Genomic DNA, 15000 nt, shown 5'->3' with positions numbered 1-15000 from the left:
AAAACCGAAAAATAATTTGACTGAATTTTTGTCACAATCCACTATAGTTGTTATAGCTTTCCATTTGAACGTTGCAAGCTGTGAATCATCTGTTCTTGCAGTCCAAGTGAATTTCTGAAAATTGCCGTCCAATTGATTTGCACTGTGTAAGAATGCGAATCTACTTCATGGGTGAGTATGTGAGCAATGCCAAAATATGCCAAGTCCACAAATGAAGAACTTCCGTGTCATCAGCGCAATCGCAGAAAAATTAAAGCAATCTAGAAGGCAAATGGCTGACAGAGATTGAAATGCCTAGGAAATAATTATTGTCGGTGCACCTTGAAAGAATAGTGGCCTCCCGGGAAGAAAACGAGAAAGTGAACGATAACAACTGAAGCAACTGTTGGTAGTGATAGAATAATGTAGCCGTGAGCACTATGAAATGCTTTAGTATAGTTTCTTGCTAGCGGAGACAACTGAAAAGGAAACAACAGTCAATCCTACCCAGGGTAGGGACGTAGCTCTTGTTGAACATCATATTTCATTGGCTGTATAGTGTTGTACTTCCTATTGTTTTCTGTGCTAAATCCATTGTTATCTTTGTTCGTTCTATTGTTCTTTTGGCCAATCATGAAGCCCGTTTAATGAGGTACGACACGACCCCCAATCCAACGACCTCCGAACACCTGGTCGGATACTTCACCCATTTACTTCAAAAAGTGTCCCACTTGTCAGCGGGCTCGACCAAGTCACACGATTAAATGTGGCAAATCATCCACAGGTCACTTTCAAAAATACCATAATACTCTTTGTTTGCGCTCCAAAAATTTGCATAAGCGTTGTTTCCAGTTTCTCTTGAGACTTACAACGGTCCCAAGAGAAAATAAAAACAATCCTTATGCAAAATATTGCAGGACAAACGAAGAGTATTATGGTATTTTTGAAAGTGGCCTATTGATGATGGTGGTGTAAAGTACCAGTAAGAGAGGTCACTGTAAGATGCTTGGCAATGGACGAATTCGAAAAGACAATTACAAATGGCAATGATCATCGTTTCAACAACCGGTTACATGTTCGACTCCTGCAGGAGACCTTGATTTCCTTTTCAATTCTCCCTTCGTCTTCGCCCGGTATCAAGCAAGATGAACTAGACATTAAATTTAAAGTGCACATAACATCAAATAATTTTTTGTTCCTAATAGAATCTCCACATTCAAAGCAACATATGTTACCATTGTTACCCAGGATTTTCTCTTTTCTGTGCCGCGAGAGCTACGTAAACTTGGCAGAACTAGCTGTAATTTGGACCCGCGACCATAATGTGAGAGGGATGGATCTATTCTCGATTTTACCTCACAAACTGCTTCGCATTCCTATTTTAAAACAAAATTTCGAACTGCAAAGCAGCTTGTTACGTAGAATCGAGAATGGCCCCATGCCTCTCACAGCTCGGTCGTGGGGCCAATTTACTGCTAGTTTTGATAACCTTGCACATCTTGCCCGGCAGATAGTGTAGCAGCTGATCCAAAGATTACTCGCCATCGGTTCGCAATCCTTGCAGGAAACAATGATATGTCATTCTTTCTATTGTTTTAGCTATTGTTTGGGGTCAGGGTTGCAAACCAATGGCAAGTAATCTTTGGATCAGCCTTTACATCACCCAAATTTTGAGGTAAGAATCGTGAAACGTGTTTGCTTTCGGTGGGGAGATCGATATTGTAGACTAAAAATATTTGAGTTTAGGTGCACTTTTAGTCGTTAGCTCGACTAAAACTGAAAAAAAGTTTACCACGTACGACTATCTTAATTTCGCATACTTTTAAGATTAATCCAGCCTTATATGAGTTCCTTGATCAGTGAGTGTTCAGCATACGAGAAAGCTTGGCAAGCGCGAGATGTACACGTCAGCCGCGCGTAAGCGTCGAGATCGCGAGGGTTGGTCTCGCGGTCTCGCATCTCCTTTAGCGTCCCTTGAGTGCCTTTCGCTAGCGATGGACAGAGTTTTTTTTCCCGCTGCCACGTAATGTTACTACACTCACCAAGTAAAGCCCCACTGTCGTACTGCGCCTTTTGTCGATGGTGATTGTAGCTGAAGGACTTGTAGCCAATTTGAAGATAAACCAAATTTTCCCTGAACAGCGAAAAAAAAACAATAAATAAACCAAAACAAAAAGAATGAATGACGCACTCTCGTTCGCAAGTCTCCGGGCAAGTTTTGACGGCCGATTTTGCTTGGAAGGGCCGTTTTTCACGGCACCACGGGATATTTTTTAACAGATTGCAATTATTAGTGCAAACACCAGTCCTCACTTATTGCACTGCTGCAAATTCTGTATCAGACTTTGTTTGCACGACATGTTTTCGTGACATGTAGAGCATTGGAATCACTTTTCCGCGCAGTTTAGGAGAAGCAACTTGCTAAAAAACTTGTGTGATTCACGTGTTCACACGATTATTCAGAGGTAAGTTAGTACTAAGCTGGGTTAAACACAGTGGCAATAGATTTCGGTTACTCTTTAACATCCTATTGAATTCAGTGCTGTCGTCCCGAACGACTGAGGAACAACCGAAAGTTTATCTTTATTTTGCTCCCTCGCTTCGTCCCTATCCCAGACGAATGTAAAGTATAACCATTTGTAGATCTGAATTGTCTTCCCCTCTTTGAAGAACCTGAGGGTTGGCCCGCCTGGGATCGAATTCAAAATGTCCCGTGAGTGTAGTCCGATGCTCTTCCTTCTGAGCCGACCGGTCAGCGGTAACGTACCTGAAGTAATCTTTTGTTTTGTTGTATCCACTGTTTCTCAAGATTTTTATCATGGAAGGGTTAGGAAAAGATGCGGTTGAAACCGTGGTCTCATAGCTGACAACATCACAAGCCATAGGACAGACACACGTGTTATCAAGGACACCGTCGAACAAATCTGAAACAATAAAAATTGCATGGTGTTGGTTTACAATGATAATATGTTCAGCTAGGTTGAACTCCAAACATTCAGATTCAGATTCAGCTCGCATATAGAATTCCTGGTAACACAAAGGATAAGGCATAAATTTAATTTTAAGACAAAGGTGGAATCCATACCGAGTTTTAAGGGGGGGGGGGGGGGGTTCAAGCTTTTTGTCAATACTTACACATTAAGAAACACAAAAGCCCTCCAATGTACCGATTGCTAACGAAACTATACAAATATTGTTGATCTCCAATAGACTTTTTGAAGTAATATATTTTAACGTTAACTGAAAGGTCAAGCGAAATTGTAATCTACTCCATGAATACCTTACCAGTTATAACTTGGTAAACACACTCATCGTCTTGTCGGAAACAAACTCGATCATCAGAATTACCTGATAATACAAACAACTAAGATCAACCACTAAAGAAAACATAGTTCATTCTATTGTATCGTTTATTGAGCATGCGTTTCTAGTCGCGTTTGAATTGATCCAGTAATGTGCTACCATGACCAAAATCAAGTTATTCTAAGCACTGAGTGACCTAAGTTTTACTCCATGATTGCAAAATGACACCTGTTTATTTTTACCGGAATTTTCCTTTTTAAAATCTTGAGAGAGCTGGATCTTGAGAGAGCTGGATCATTTCCGAGTTACCGTGTGTCTCAGTTTGGAGGTGAGTCTTGGTGCTCAACTATTGAAAGGGAAAATAAGTTTGATTTGCAAAAGAATACACAACTCATTTCCATTTGAATGGTTGTGCACTAGGACTCGCTTTGAAACTGAGGCATGTAGCAACTCGGAAAAGGGCAATTGCAATGCGTGTGTACCCGGCTAAATGAATATGCAGCACGGGAGTTTCGGCAACTCATATTTTGCCTAAATAATAAGCTTTATAAACCATTTTACGGATACGGCGGGTATTTTGAAATTCATTGTTTCAAATAGCTATTATGGGATCTAAGGGGGCAAATTAGTATGCATTTGCCCCCTAAAAATCCCATAACAGCTATTGAAACAATGGATTTCAAAATGGCCGCGGTATCCGTAAAAGTGAGTAAATGGCCGTCAGTTTTCCTTTGATCTGAAGTCGATGTAAAACAAAACCACAGACAAATATTTGGCACTGAAAATTTAATCTGTTACTCGTCGTTGCGGGCAGTACAGCTGAAACTAAAAAATAATAAAGGCTTGCGATTCGAAAAAAAACTGAATTACAGATAAAGCTACAGATACAAACAAGCGATTAAAAACTTTGGGGCATCTTTCATCTTATGCTCAACATCGATAGCGATGAAACAGGTCAAAAGGCAAACAAACAAACAAGTCTTCAACGCACAAACGTTCAACGCAAACGAAGCGACGAGCTCATGGCATTGAGATCACTTGATCCCCAACAACGGGGGTACGGTGGGGAGCGCGGGACGACAAACTGTCCCTTACAGTCCAATCGGTCATTATTGAATGTGAGTAATGGCGGACCGTGAAATCCAAAACTTACACTCGAAACAAATATGCGTTGGATAAAAAATATAGCTCAACATTTCTCCAGTCATGTGCAAAGCAAACACACTTTCAAAATGTGAAGATCATAGTAGCACTTACAAATACCAGGTATGAGCTTATATGCCGTATGATCCCGTCTGGTGTTTCCAAGAAGACAAATTTCTAGGGCAAGCGAAATTGCTAGGTCTTCATCCAGCTAGAGCTAGCCAACCCATATCCTACAAACGCTCGCAGTCGCAATCATCAAGAGCAAATGTAAACGGTTAAGTAAGTTACATTTTTCACCAACTGTATTATTAAGTGCACACAGCACGTTGAACCAATGAATGTTTTTTAAAAAAATTATGTAACTGGATTAGAAGGCGCGGGAAAATATGCCCATTATAGCTGAGATTAACTTTGGTTCCCAAGAGACAATTTTATACCTTTCTCCTTGTGGTGTAATCTGCTTACACTGTAACCATATTACTCAACCATATTAAGCTAGTATTTTCTTTTGATCTAGTAAGTCGATGTCGCCTCAGGTCATGTGAATGCATGTTGTGTATACTTGGGTCGAGTTGCTCTAACCAGGGTTAAACACCATCACGAAAATGAATGAATTGTTGTCACGGTGGCAGAATGTCACGGGTAAAATGAATTCAAAACTAAGTTTTCCACATCGCACGTGCACCTAGATTGTTTTTCTCATTAATCGATCAATTCTTTAGTCCCATAACGTAGTGCTCACTCCCTAATTTAGCTGTAGAAAGAACGTTTGTGTTTTTACTTTGCTTTGTATAAGAAGCTAATCCTAGATTTTCCAAGCTTGTTAATCGAAAGACCTAAATTTAGTATTCTCGTTCCCCTTTCAATCATGATGTACCCGCGAGATTTACACACGACACGCGACGCGCGACCCGCAAAAATTGGGTGCTCCTGCCAAGACAACTAACTAATACTCCATAAACCATAGACCAAGCTGATTACATTGCGTTAAGCCGGTTACACACAAGCAATTTCTCCTTGACAAGTGTCATTGACATTGTTCATATGCTCATGTGTATGAACGACAAGTTTTCTTTGACGAGGTTTGCCTTTGCAAGTCTTATTTGCTGGTGTGAACGAATTAACAAGTTTTCTTTGACAAGTTTTCACTGTAGCCAGCAATACAATTACACAGCGGACGACAAAAATAAACCACGGGGCGCCATTACACCATTACAGTGAGTCATCACAAGAACAAGACCGCTGTGCGCCCGCAATTTCTCAATTTTCTTGACAAGTTTTCCTTGTCGACCCGTACAGACGAGCAAGTTCTGCAATGTGTCAATTTTTCCCTTGACAAGTGCACTTGTTCAAAAGCTAGCATGCTAGCTTTTGAACGAATGCACTTGTCAAGGAAAAAATTGACAAGTTCTTCTTTACACACCAGCAAGTAAAATTTGCCAAGTCAGAACTTGTCAATGAAAGCTTGCTCGTGTGCATTTATACTTTCCCGAGGCACCATGGGAAAGTGTCTCAGCTTTCTTCGGCATTCACAAACGGAAATCAAACGGAGGGATCTGATTTAAAATAAATAACTTTATGAAACGTCTCTAGATGTAAGCACCCGATAAAATCACCTTGCTTTTTTCTGCTGTTTTTTGATTGTATGGCCTTAGGCACCACAAGCGTTTTTAGACATCACACAAAGCGTATCCCTGGAGTGTATGAGGCTTTTGAGCAGGGACAACGAAAAGATCTTATCCACCCCGAGAAACTCATCTCTAAAGAGATCTACATTTAAGCTAGCTACACTTTGTTTAAATCACCGGCCTAAGAGGTCAGTAAACTCTTACCTGATACACCGATTGCCCTACATTTGCACGCCTCAAACGTCATATTTGATATACATTCATAAAAGCAGCCCTCAGATGTGTAGGTTTGAAAACTTGCCAGCCGTTTGGAGTCATCACAGTTTGTCTCGTAAGGCGCCATCTTGTTGCGGTACTTTAAAAACAGAATTGAAAAAAAAAAGAATTATCAAGTGTGGTGCGGCTCAATTTTTTTCCTGGCTCAAGGTTTTTTTAAACAAGATCAATATTTATTTTCCTTTGTTCCAGGTTCTGAATTGATGATAAATATTAGACAAAGAAAAATCAAAATCGAACTGGTTTGAAAATTTTTAAACAAAGAAAAAATTAGAAGCACAACATAGACCATAAATGGCGGCCAAAAAAATATTCTTTTGTTTATGTGCTAATTAGACTCACTAGCCTCGTTTGCATGTACAAACTACAAAAGAAATGTTGCTTGAGAGCGAGGCTAGTGAGTCTAATTAGCACATAAACAAAAGAATATTTTTTTGGCAGTCATTTATGCATTCGGTCTATATGGATAAGGAATCGAAAGTAAACTATTTGAACAGTGCAGAGGAAAATAGCAGCCAGAACATTCTGATTAGTCAGTAAAATTGACGTCATTGTAGTATTTTAGTAGTCTTCTTAATATGCTCTTAGGAACCGATTGGTAGTTGAACTATAGAACTATCATAAAAATAAATTCTTACTATCAATTCACAATACAATGAAAATGCAACTGATGCAACGTTAAATGCAAAAGCATTGCGTAAAATGCAAGATCAGTACAACCAGAAACCCATAAGGGTTGAAACGTGTAACGGCCCCTTGTGTGCTTGGAAACAAGCTTCTGAATATTCGATTTGCTAAGTACCATATTTGGAACAACAAGAGCGAGGGGTTTCCAAATATGGTACTTAGCAATGAAACATTCAACCAATCAGTTCGCACTGAATATTCGGAAGCTGTGAATGCGCGTTACAACAAAATGCGACCTTAATCATGATTTTGACACCAATGCCGTTCCATATATTATGTCCACAGAAATCTCATGTGACATTACAGATCTTACAGAGATTATAATAAGCACTGATCGCGATACGGCAAACGGAAAGCCAGACTGAAATTTGCGTTTTGCCAAAAATGGAAGAAACCCGTGTGATGTTAAGTCATTTATTGTTTGTTATCTCAAGATATCGGAAGGAACAGTCATGTTAGGATAGAGCAACGACGGTCGAAAATAATTACGCAATTGCGATTGCTACACTTAGTGATTGGTTTAAGAATCTCGCGTCAGTTTATCAACCAGTGAGAAGGAAAACCAAAACCAATCGCGACTTACTCGCGCTATTTTTCCCGCGCTTTTAGCGGAAAGTTACTCGGAATTGCTGCGAAATTGGATTGGTTCATTGCGCTATTTGCACCTGCTGTGATTGGTCGAAGTGATTACTCTGGTATTTGTTTTACGACACTCAACTGAAAACCGCTTTAAGAGAATTGTCACGCTTTTTATTACAAGTAGTAGCAGCCTGTCGTAAACGCGATACTAAATCGAACAACAACAATTATTTTCGATAAAACAATGTTTACAATTATTAGCTTGTCCCGCAAATAGCTACGAAGCTAATCATGGCGGCGAGACAAGACCAACACAATAACGTAACACAACAAAAGTAAAAGCACACCTAAGGTAAATAACTTGAAAAAAAAAACTGAAACATTTCACCGACAAGTTAGTTATGGAAATACAATCCTAGAACGCCAGTAGGAGTTAGGCCAAGAAATTCAAGATACAAGGTAAGCTACAAAGTAAGTCCCTAACACATCTGTGAGAGCTGTAAGTTACCTTGTGCCTTGCAGCCATTAGATATTCTTGTCACCAGAGCCTCGAATCGACCCAAGGCTCTGGGAAGCTCTATGTCAAGAGAAGAGCTCTGGGGTCGAGATTGAGCTATTAAGTTCAAAGTCACTTACCACATTTCTCGTAACACTGATCTGCGCATGCGTTCCAGGAGCTACCAGGATGCCGTTCCAAGGATTGACGTATTCTCCTTGATTATGCACAAGAATCCTAACTCCGTCGGATATGAGACCATACAAATGGTCATCGACCATAAGATCAAGCATTAAAAACAAACCACCTGTAATGTCCCCATAGGAAACGTTTAACATCTTTTCGCCAGGTTCTGAGTTGAATGAGTAGCATATTCCGTCATCTGTAAAAACTGGCACGAAGTCGTTGTGTGAGCACCTTTTGTCCAAAGATCCAAATTCACAAGTCCTTGGTATGATCATTTTATTCATGTTAGGTCCAAACGCCCTGAAAAAGTCTCGGTTGTTAAATGAAAAATCGCTAGCTTTTAATGCTTCGGTGAGTTCGTTTCTGTACTCTTCCGTACAGTTGTCTACGACCCCTCTTATACTGGTAACAATGTTGGCGCAACAGCACAACAACGCTTCGCCACACGGCCTTCCCGCCCTGACAGCCGCTGTAGCCTTACAGGCGTCAATATTGAGCCCTAGCTTGTTAAACGATGGATGATCATCTTTCATGGAGGCCTTGGAGTTTGTTATTGTTGTCAACGGACACAAAGTGACAGCCGGAAAGGGCATGTTATCTACAGGGTACTCAATGCGCAAGACCGTAGCGATGGGGTAGTCAAAGTATTTTATGATACTACAGCACAGAGAATAAACGACGTAACCTGTACAGATTATTAAAAGGAAAAGCCATGTAGCACGTGCCCAGGAGAGTCTCCTCCCTTCAAAGATGTAGTGAAAACCATGTAGGGTGACATAGTTAGAAAAGTCTTTCCAGGTTGGGATCTTCTCGTTGGCCTCACATACGCCATGATCGTGCTCAAAATTAGCGCCGATGGAAGAAGTTTCTGTTGGCATACCAAATGCATTCTCTGCAAAAGAAAGAAAACTAAAGAATTATCGACTAGTCGCGAGCAAAAGAGTGAACTTCAATGACACGCTGGGTAATATTAAATGGAGGGACGTTAATCACGCTGCGAGACTTTCCACCAGCATTGCGTGACTTCAAAAGGTTCTGCCCAGGCCCCAGTCGTAGCGCTATCCACTGGATTAATCATTATCCACTATTTATCCGGTGCATAGCGCTATCCACCCCTGGAACAACTGGGGCCAGAAGTGCATGGAATTTTTTTGAAACAAATAATTCAAATGTTGACTACAACGAAAGCTAAAGAAAAGGATCTGAGATGCTGCATAGCATACACTGAGCATAAGTTTGCAGCTGTAGGCGCAAAATATGGTGGCTTTTGTCCAGTGTTTAAACTGGCGGGTTTGAAACAGGCAAGGAAACGATGGACCAAAAAAAGGGTGCTATTGGTAGAGATCTACTGTGTTGACTCAAAATGAAACCAAACTGTCTGGATTACAGGCGATAAACGTTTTTTTGCAAACACAAAGGTCACAGAATTTTACGGGTGCGTGAATTTCGAGTTGGTGGTTAAATATCGCTTCTATCAGAATGCAAATTACGTTCATGTGGTCATAAGCTTGACGAGTCAGCTGATGAGTACACCTACTCAAAGCGGATCTATCTTCACCAATTTGGTAAGGATTTTTCTGATTTCCACCGAAAAGTTATTTCTCGAAAAAATTCATTTATCAAGTTTGTTTCGGAAATATCAGATTCCGGAATAAAACATAAAGCCAAAGTAGTCGATTTATATTTGTTTTTACAATGTACAGTATATACGTGCACACTTTAATGATTTTCACAAGGAAAAACTTAAATTTAGATATACAACCACTAGTTAGATGCTTCATGCACCGCAAAAACAGTTATAAAAGTCCTGTTTTTTAAAATATTTTCTTGTGTGTGCGTTTACCGAAATAAAATCGATAAAGTTCTTACCATCTTAAGTAGTGCCGGAAATTGACAGCAAACCGTTCGATGATGACGCTATTGCTAGAGCTTTTCTTTCAGCCGGTATTGGTTCTTATAAGCTTCTTGATTTCATTTTCTTGCTCTTGAGTGGATTTAGTCGGGTGCTGCAAAGTCCGCACGTAATCAGTGGGCAAATTGGTCAGGAAGGTAATGTGTTTTGGGGGTCGTCTCAAACTGGACATCAGTCGGTTGGAAAGGCTATACCGAGGAAGTCTGTTGAACACTAGTTCTGGTGTCACACCGAAACGAAAGAGTTAAAGCCGGGTTTAACTTACCATTTAGTAGTTTTGGACTGGGCTGCTTTCAGATTTGCCTTTTATGCGAGCCTCTTGGTTCCGATTTTAACACTATAATTTATTTGCTTGTATCCGTCGATATCGTTCCGGCTTCGTCAGCGAGAACTGATTGCCATGATATAACAATATTTACTTTTTTATCTGTACCGACGGTTTCCTTCAGCATTAAAAGAACATGCTTATCACTTGACACTGCAATGTATCAAATAATCTGATCAAAATTAAACTGTTTCATGTAGTTGATAATTAATTATTCGCACAGCACTGCTGGCATTGAGAGAAAGTTACGGTTTCTCCACCTGCACGAGACATCAAATATATTTCCTTATATCTTATATTTCCATAATTTGCAAACTAATGCAAAGATAACACTCTACACTAAATGGGGTTTTAGGAACCTCTACTCCCTTTGACCAAACTAAAACGTTATTGAACGTTGAGTAATTGATCAGTACAGTATATCATGTTTGTTATTGATACCCCTTGGCTTACTAGTTACATCCCACCTTCGTTTGGATTGTCTTTATGACTTGACGATAAACTTTGCTCGTTCCTTGATGAAAGATCTGCTGGTTTCTCATTTGTACAACCAGCCACTGCCTGTATAAAACTGACAGTTCTTTCTCGTTTGTCGTCGGTCATATTTGCTGCAGGTGCCCGACTGCAAAAGACATACGAACACACTTCGATATAAATAAGGCAGGCTGTGCTTGCAGCCGGAAAAGACTGGGGGATATTTCCAATTCTGGTCACGTTTCATACAGACCTGCTAACGCGAGCAGACATTCTTCCTGTCCTCATATTAATAGAAGGATCAGCGTCTCTGATGTTAAGAAAAAAACACTAAATATTTCATATTTTTCAATTATTAAGATGAGACCAAATAACAATATCCCTGAGTGTTGCCTCAATAGCAATTCGGTCGCTTGAACTCATGACCTTGATCTATTTTCTAAAGGAAGATCACTTTGTACAAACAAATCAAACTCCAGCGTGCATTAAAAATTTTAGCAACCTCATTAAGATCTTGCGCATTCTCTATCAATTTTTTTCTTTTTTGATTATTATTTTACCAAAATTCAGGGTATTCCATTCTTTAATAAAAGAGAGAAGGTTTGCTACCGATCTGTTCCGTTGATATTAATGAGATGAAAACAGGCAAGATCCTTCATTTGGGTCGTAAACCGTGAAACGATTTTTTTTAATTTGGCCATAAATGCGACGCAAGCCACCAACAAATAAACTTGTGGTAGTAAATTTGTTTGGATCGGGAGAGACTGATTTAAATCAAAGAGATTTAATCATTTCAGTGAGAATGAGAGTCTTATTACTGTTTTCGTCATCGACCTTTTAAAACTCTTTTCACACTTTTCGCATGCATTGTTAAGAGGAAAGAAAGGTGGCCACCATATGCGACTGTTGTCCTCAGTTCAAACAAAAATGCAATATCCAGTGTTTACCTTGCATGATAATAACTTTTATTTTTCTCTGAAAGAGTAAGGAAGTTTAATTAACTTTTTATATAAAAAAAAAGAGAGTTACTGAATTATTTATAAGCTTGGAACAGGGCTGGGAAAAATTGAAACATTACAGTTTGATGGAAAACGAATTAATGAACTTCCGAAATTCGATTGACATTGTAGTCTGTGGTAAGTTGCTGTTTCAGTCCACATGCCTGTTTCCGATATTAAATGAAAACAAGTTTCACAGCTTATTTGTCAGTTTTAAAGCACTTTTCATTTTCAAGGAACATATTATTTTATAACTTGCATTATTTCTTAGCGACTAGCGACGTGAAGACATTCGTAACATCTCGGAGTCGGGTGTGTTCTCAAATCGGAGCATGGATTATCTGTACAAAACTTGTTTCTTTTCACTTGTCAGCTTTTGAGTGGTGTACGGAGGAATTCTAATTTCCAAAACACTTGTATTTTTTTGTCTTATATACGCAAGCCTTTCGTCGAATCTCGAGTCTTCGGTTGTAACCTAACTTTCACTATTTTATCGTGGGAAAGGTTGCAGGGCTCTGCCTTCGCTTTCCTTTAAAATCCAACCCGGTACACTGAAAACGGTTAATAGAAGGTGTGTTTCATCAACATTATCACGGGCGAATTTCCTCTCGATTGCAGGCATAAACGCTCTTATCATGATTGGACTTAGTGGGGACCCCATTGCCACTTCATCGATCTGTTCATTTCGAAAAGGCGGTTTCCGTTGAACTAGAATAGTTGGTCTTGCGTAGCCAAGCTTTTTCAAATTGAGACACATCGTTCATTGTTTTTCTTTATTTTTGTGCTTCCATTTATGCGGGTCAATTACTTTGCCCAATTTATTTATACCTCTCCACACCCACACTTTCTAATTTTCTTGCACCATTTAGAAATCACTGGTAATCCTTGGAATCTGATTGGCTCTCAGCAGTGCGAACTATTCACGAATCGCACTATTTTTTGCTCTAACTCGCACCAATTCCCCCAGCCAATGAGAAAGAAACACTAAAACAAAACAACCAATCAGAGTTCAAGGAAAGGTTACGTTTATACAAACGTTGGCCGTGTAGCACTTATATTTTAAACAGAGTTAACTGAATAGATTGTAATGTGAAGTGCTCGATTTCTATCCCATATGAACCCTATACTGATGGAAATGGGCCCACACAAGGACAGAGAAAAACTCTGACCAGGGTGGGAATTGAACCCACGACCTTCGGGTTAGATCTCCGCCGCTCTACCGACTGAGCTACAAGGAGATCTACATGGCCAACGTTTGTATAAACGTAACCTTTCCTTGTACTTGTACATGTTCATTGCCGTGACTTTAACATATTCAGTTCCCACGGCCTGCTCCCGTCTGACCTTGTAGCTCAGTCGGTAGAGCGGCGGAGATCTAACCCGAAGATCGTGGGTTCAATTCCCACCCTGGTCAGAGTTTTTCTCTGTCCTTGTATGGGCCCATTTCCATCAGTAGGGCTAACGCTCACATGGTTCATATGGGATAGAAATCGGGCACTTCACATTACACTCTATTCAGTTCAATCCGATTTCAAGGCTTGTTTAAGGTAACCAATCAAATTGCAGGAATATGAAAGGCAAAGAAAGCCATTGTGCGGTGAATTTTGCAACTTTTGTTCCCAACTGGATCAATAAATATTGGTACAGTACTGACTGAAATCCTGCATTTGAGCGATTAAATAATTGTGTGATTTCTAAATAGATGTAATAAAGTGACAGTTGAACTTCGTGTCGTGCAATTGTGGTCTGAAATCATTTGTGATTTCAAATCGAACTCCCGCTGCGCGCTCGTTCCATTTTGAAATGGCACACATGATTTCAGACCAAATTGCACTCAGCCCATTAAGTTCGATTACCATTATTATTATAAACTTCCACTCAAGTTATTTTTTTTTTACGTTTCATGATGATGACTTGAAGTCATCGAAACTTCATGATATCATTACCTTAATCTTTCTTTTAGAATGGTAGAAGAAATTTTAGAAAAACAGTTGCGTGAAAACATCACGTTTTTAAGGTGACATGTCTCCATTTTTAAATGAAAATTGATTAAAAAATTGGTAACATTAGATAAGGAAATGACAATGTGAAATTACCAAGGAAAACAGTTCTGCTGGAATTAATGGGGTCTATTTCAGTTTCGTTAGTCGGTTTCTATAATTTTTCCTAATTTGTAGTATCTCATAAACAAGGCACTTAGACTTTCCATGGTATTTCCTGGAATGTTGCTCATGGAGATGGGTTAGCTTTTTTTGTGTAGTTTCTTATGCAGTTATCGATCAGTACGTGGCTCTGCTCCTCAATGCGCAGGCCATGGAGGTGGACAACTGTTGTAGCCTGTTTAATTTCAATGGCATCGTGCGACTTTATATTTAATTTCAATACGCATTACTGGAAACCAGGAAACTCTTTGCAAGAGTGCTAAGACAAGAGTGTTTCTCTACCACTCTGTGATCTTGCTCCAGTACAATCACAAATGGACTTATTTTTAGATACACTTTACCCTCGAAAAAAATCAAAGAGCTGCCACTTTAATCAATGCGATTAAGCCATGTCACGAGTGACTGCTTCTGCCATGTTTTTTCAGATAATTTTCGGGAGAACGGTTATTCTAAAAATAGACTAATTTGTGACTGTGCTGGGGACCCTACCAAGGCCATAGGAACACTTTGTCGGATGCTCTACCCATTGAGCTACTAAAACGCCTGGGAAGAGAGGTCGTTTATCTGTACCGCTGGTCTGTGGGCTTCAAAGTCATGCGCCTACAAATTCTCAAATGCAGCCATAGATCGTAAGATATAAATGTGCCCGTGAGAGGGATGGGACACCACTAGAAACCGTTTTAGGACCAAGATAAACGACTTCGCTTGATAGGAGTTGTGGTATCTCAATGGATAGAGGAATTTCGACCGGTGTTACGGAGCTCGTAGGTTCGAATCCTGCCTGAGACTCCGATTTTCCGTTGTTCTTTCGCCACGGTCACCAGGCCATCTTTCGCACTGGCGCATTAC

General features: G+C 39.8%; 2 protein-coding genes across 4 annotated transcripts in view; one reads left to right on the top strand and one right to left on the bottom strand.

The window, feature by feature from the left end:
* The window catches only part of LOC138060487 (acid-sensing ion channel 2-like), a 13449-nt gene extending 2159 nt beyond the window's left edge, over positions 1 to 11290 (bottom strand). The window contains exons 1-7 of the mRNA XM_068906281.1: positions 11245 to 11290; positions 10985 to 11139; positions 8235 to 9172; positions 6261 to 6411; positions 3265 to 3327; positions 2747 to 2903; positions 2022 to 2113 (exon numbers count right to left, since the gene is read on the bottom strand). Of these exons, the coding sequence (XP_068762382.1) occupies positions 2022 to 2113; positions 2747 to 2903; positions 3265 to 3327; positions 6261 to 6411; positions 8235 to 9172; positions 10985 to 11139; positions 11245 to 11279 (1591 nt within the window). The 5' untranslated portion in view covers positions 11280 to 11290. The remainder of the gene's footprint in view (positions 1 to 2021; positions 2114 to 2746; positions 2904 to 3264; positions 3328 to 6260; positions 6412 to 8234; positions 9173 to 10984; positions 11140 to 11244) is intronic.
* Positions 1 to 15000, top strand: part of LOC138060557 (methyltransferase-like protein 22) — a 342269-nt gene that overhangs the window by 166391 nt on the left and 160878 nt on the right. The gene's annotated exons all lie outside the window — the stretch shown is intronic.

This window comes from Montipora capricornis, chromosome 8 (genome assembly GCF_036669925.1).
Source record: "Montipora capricornis isolate CH-2021 chromosome 8, ASM3666992v2, whole genome shotgun sequence".
NCBI classification, from domain to species: Eukaryota; Metazoa; Cnidaria; class Anthozoa; order Scleractinia; family Acroporidae; genus Montipora; species Montipora capricornis.
This window is presented reverse-complemented; position numbering and strand designations above follow the sequence as displayed.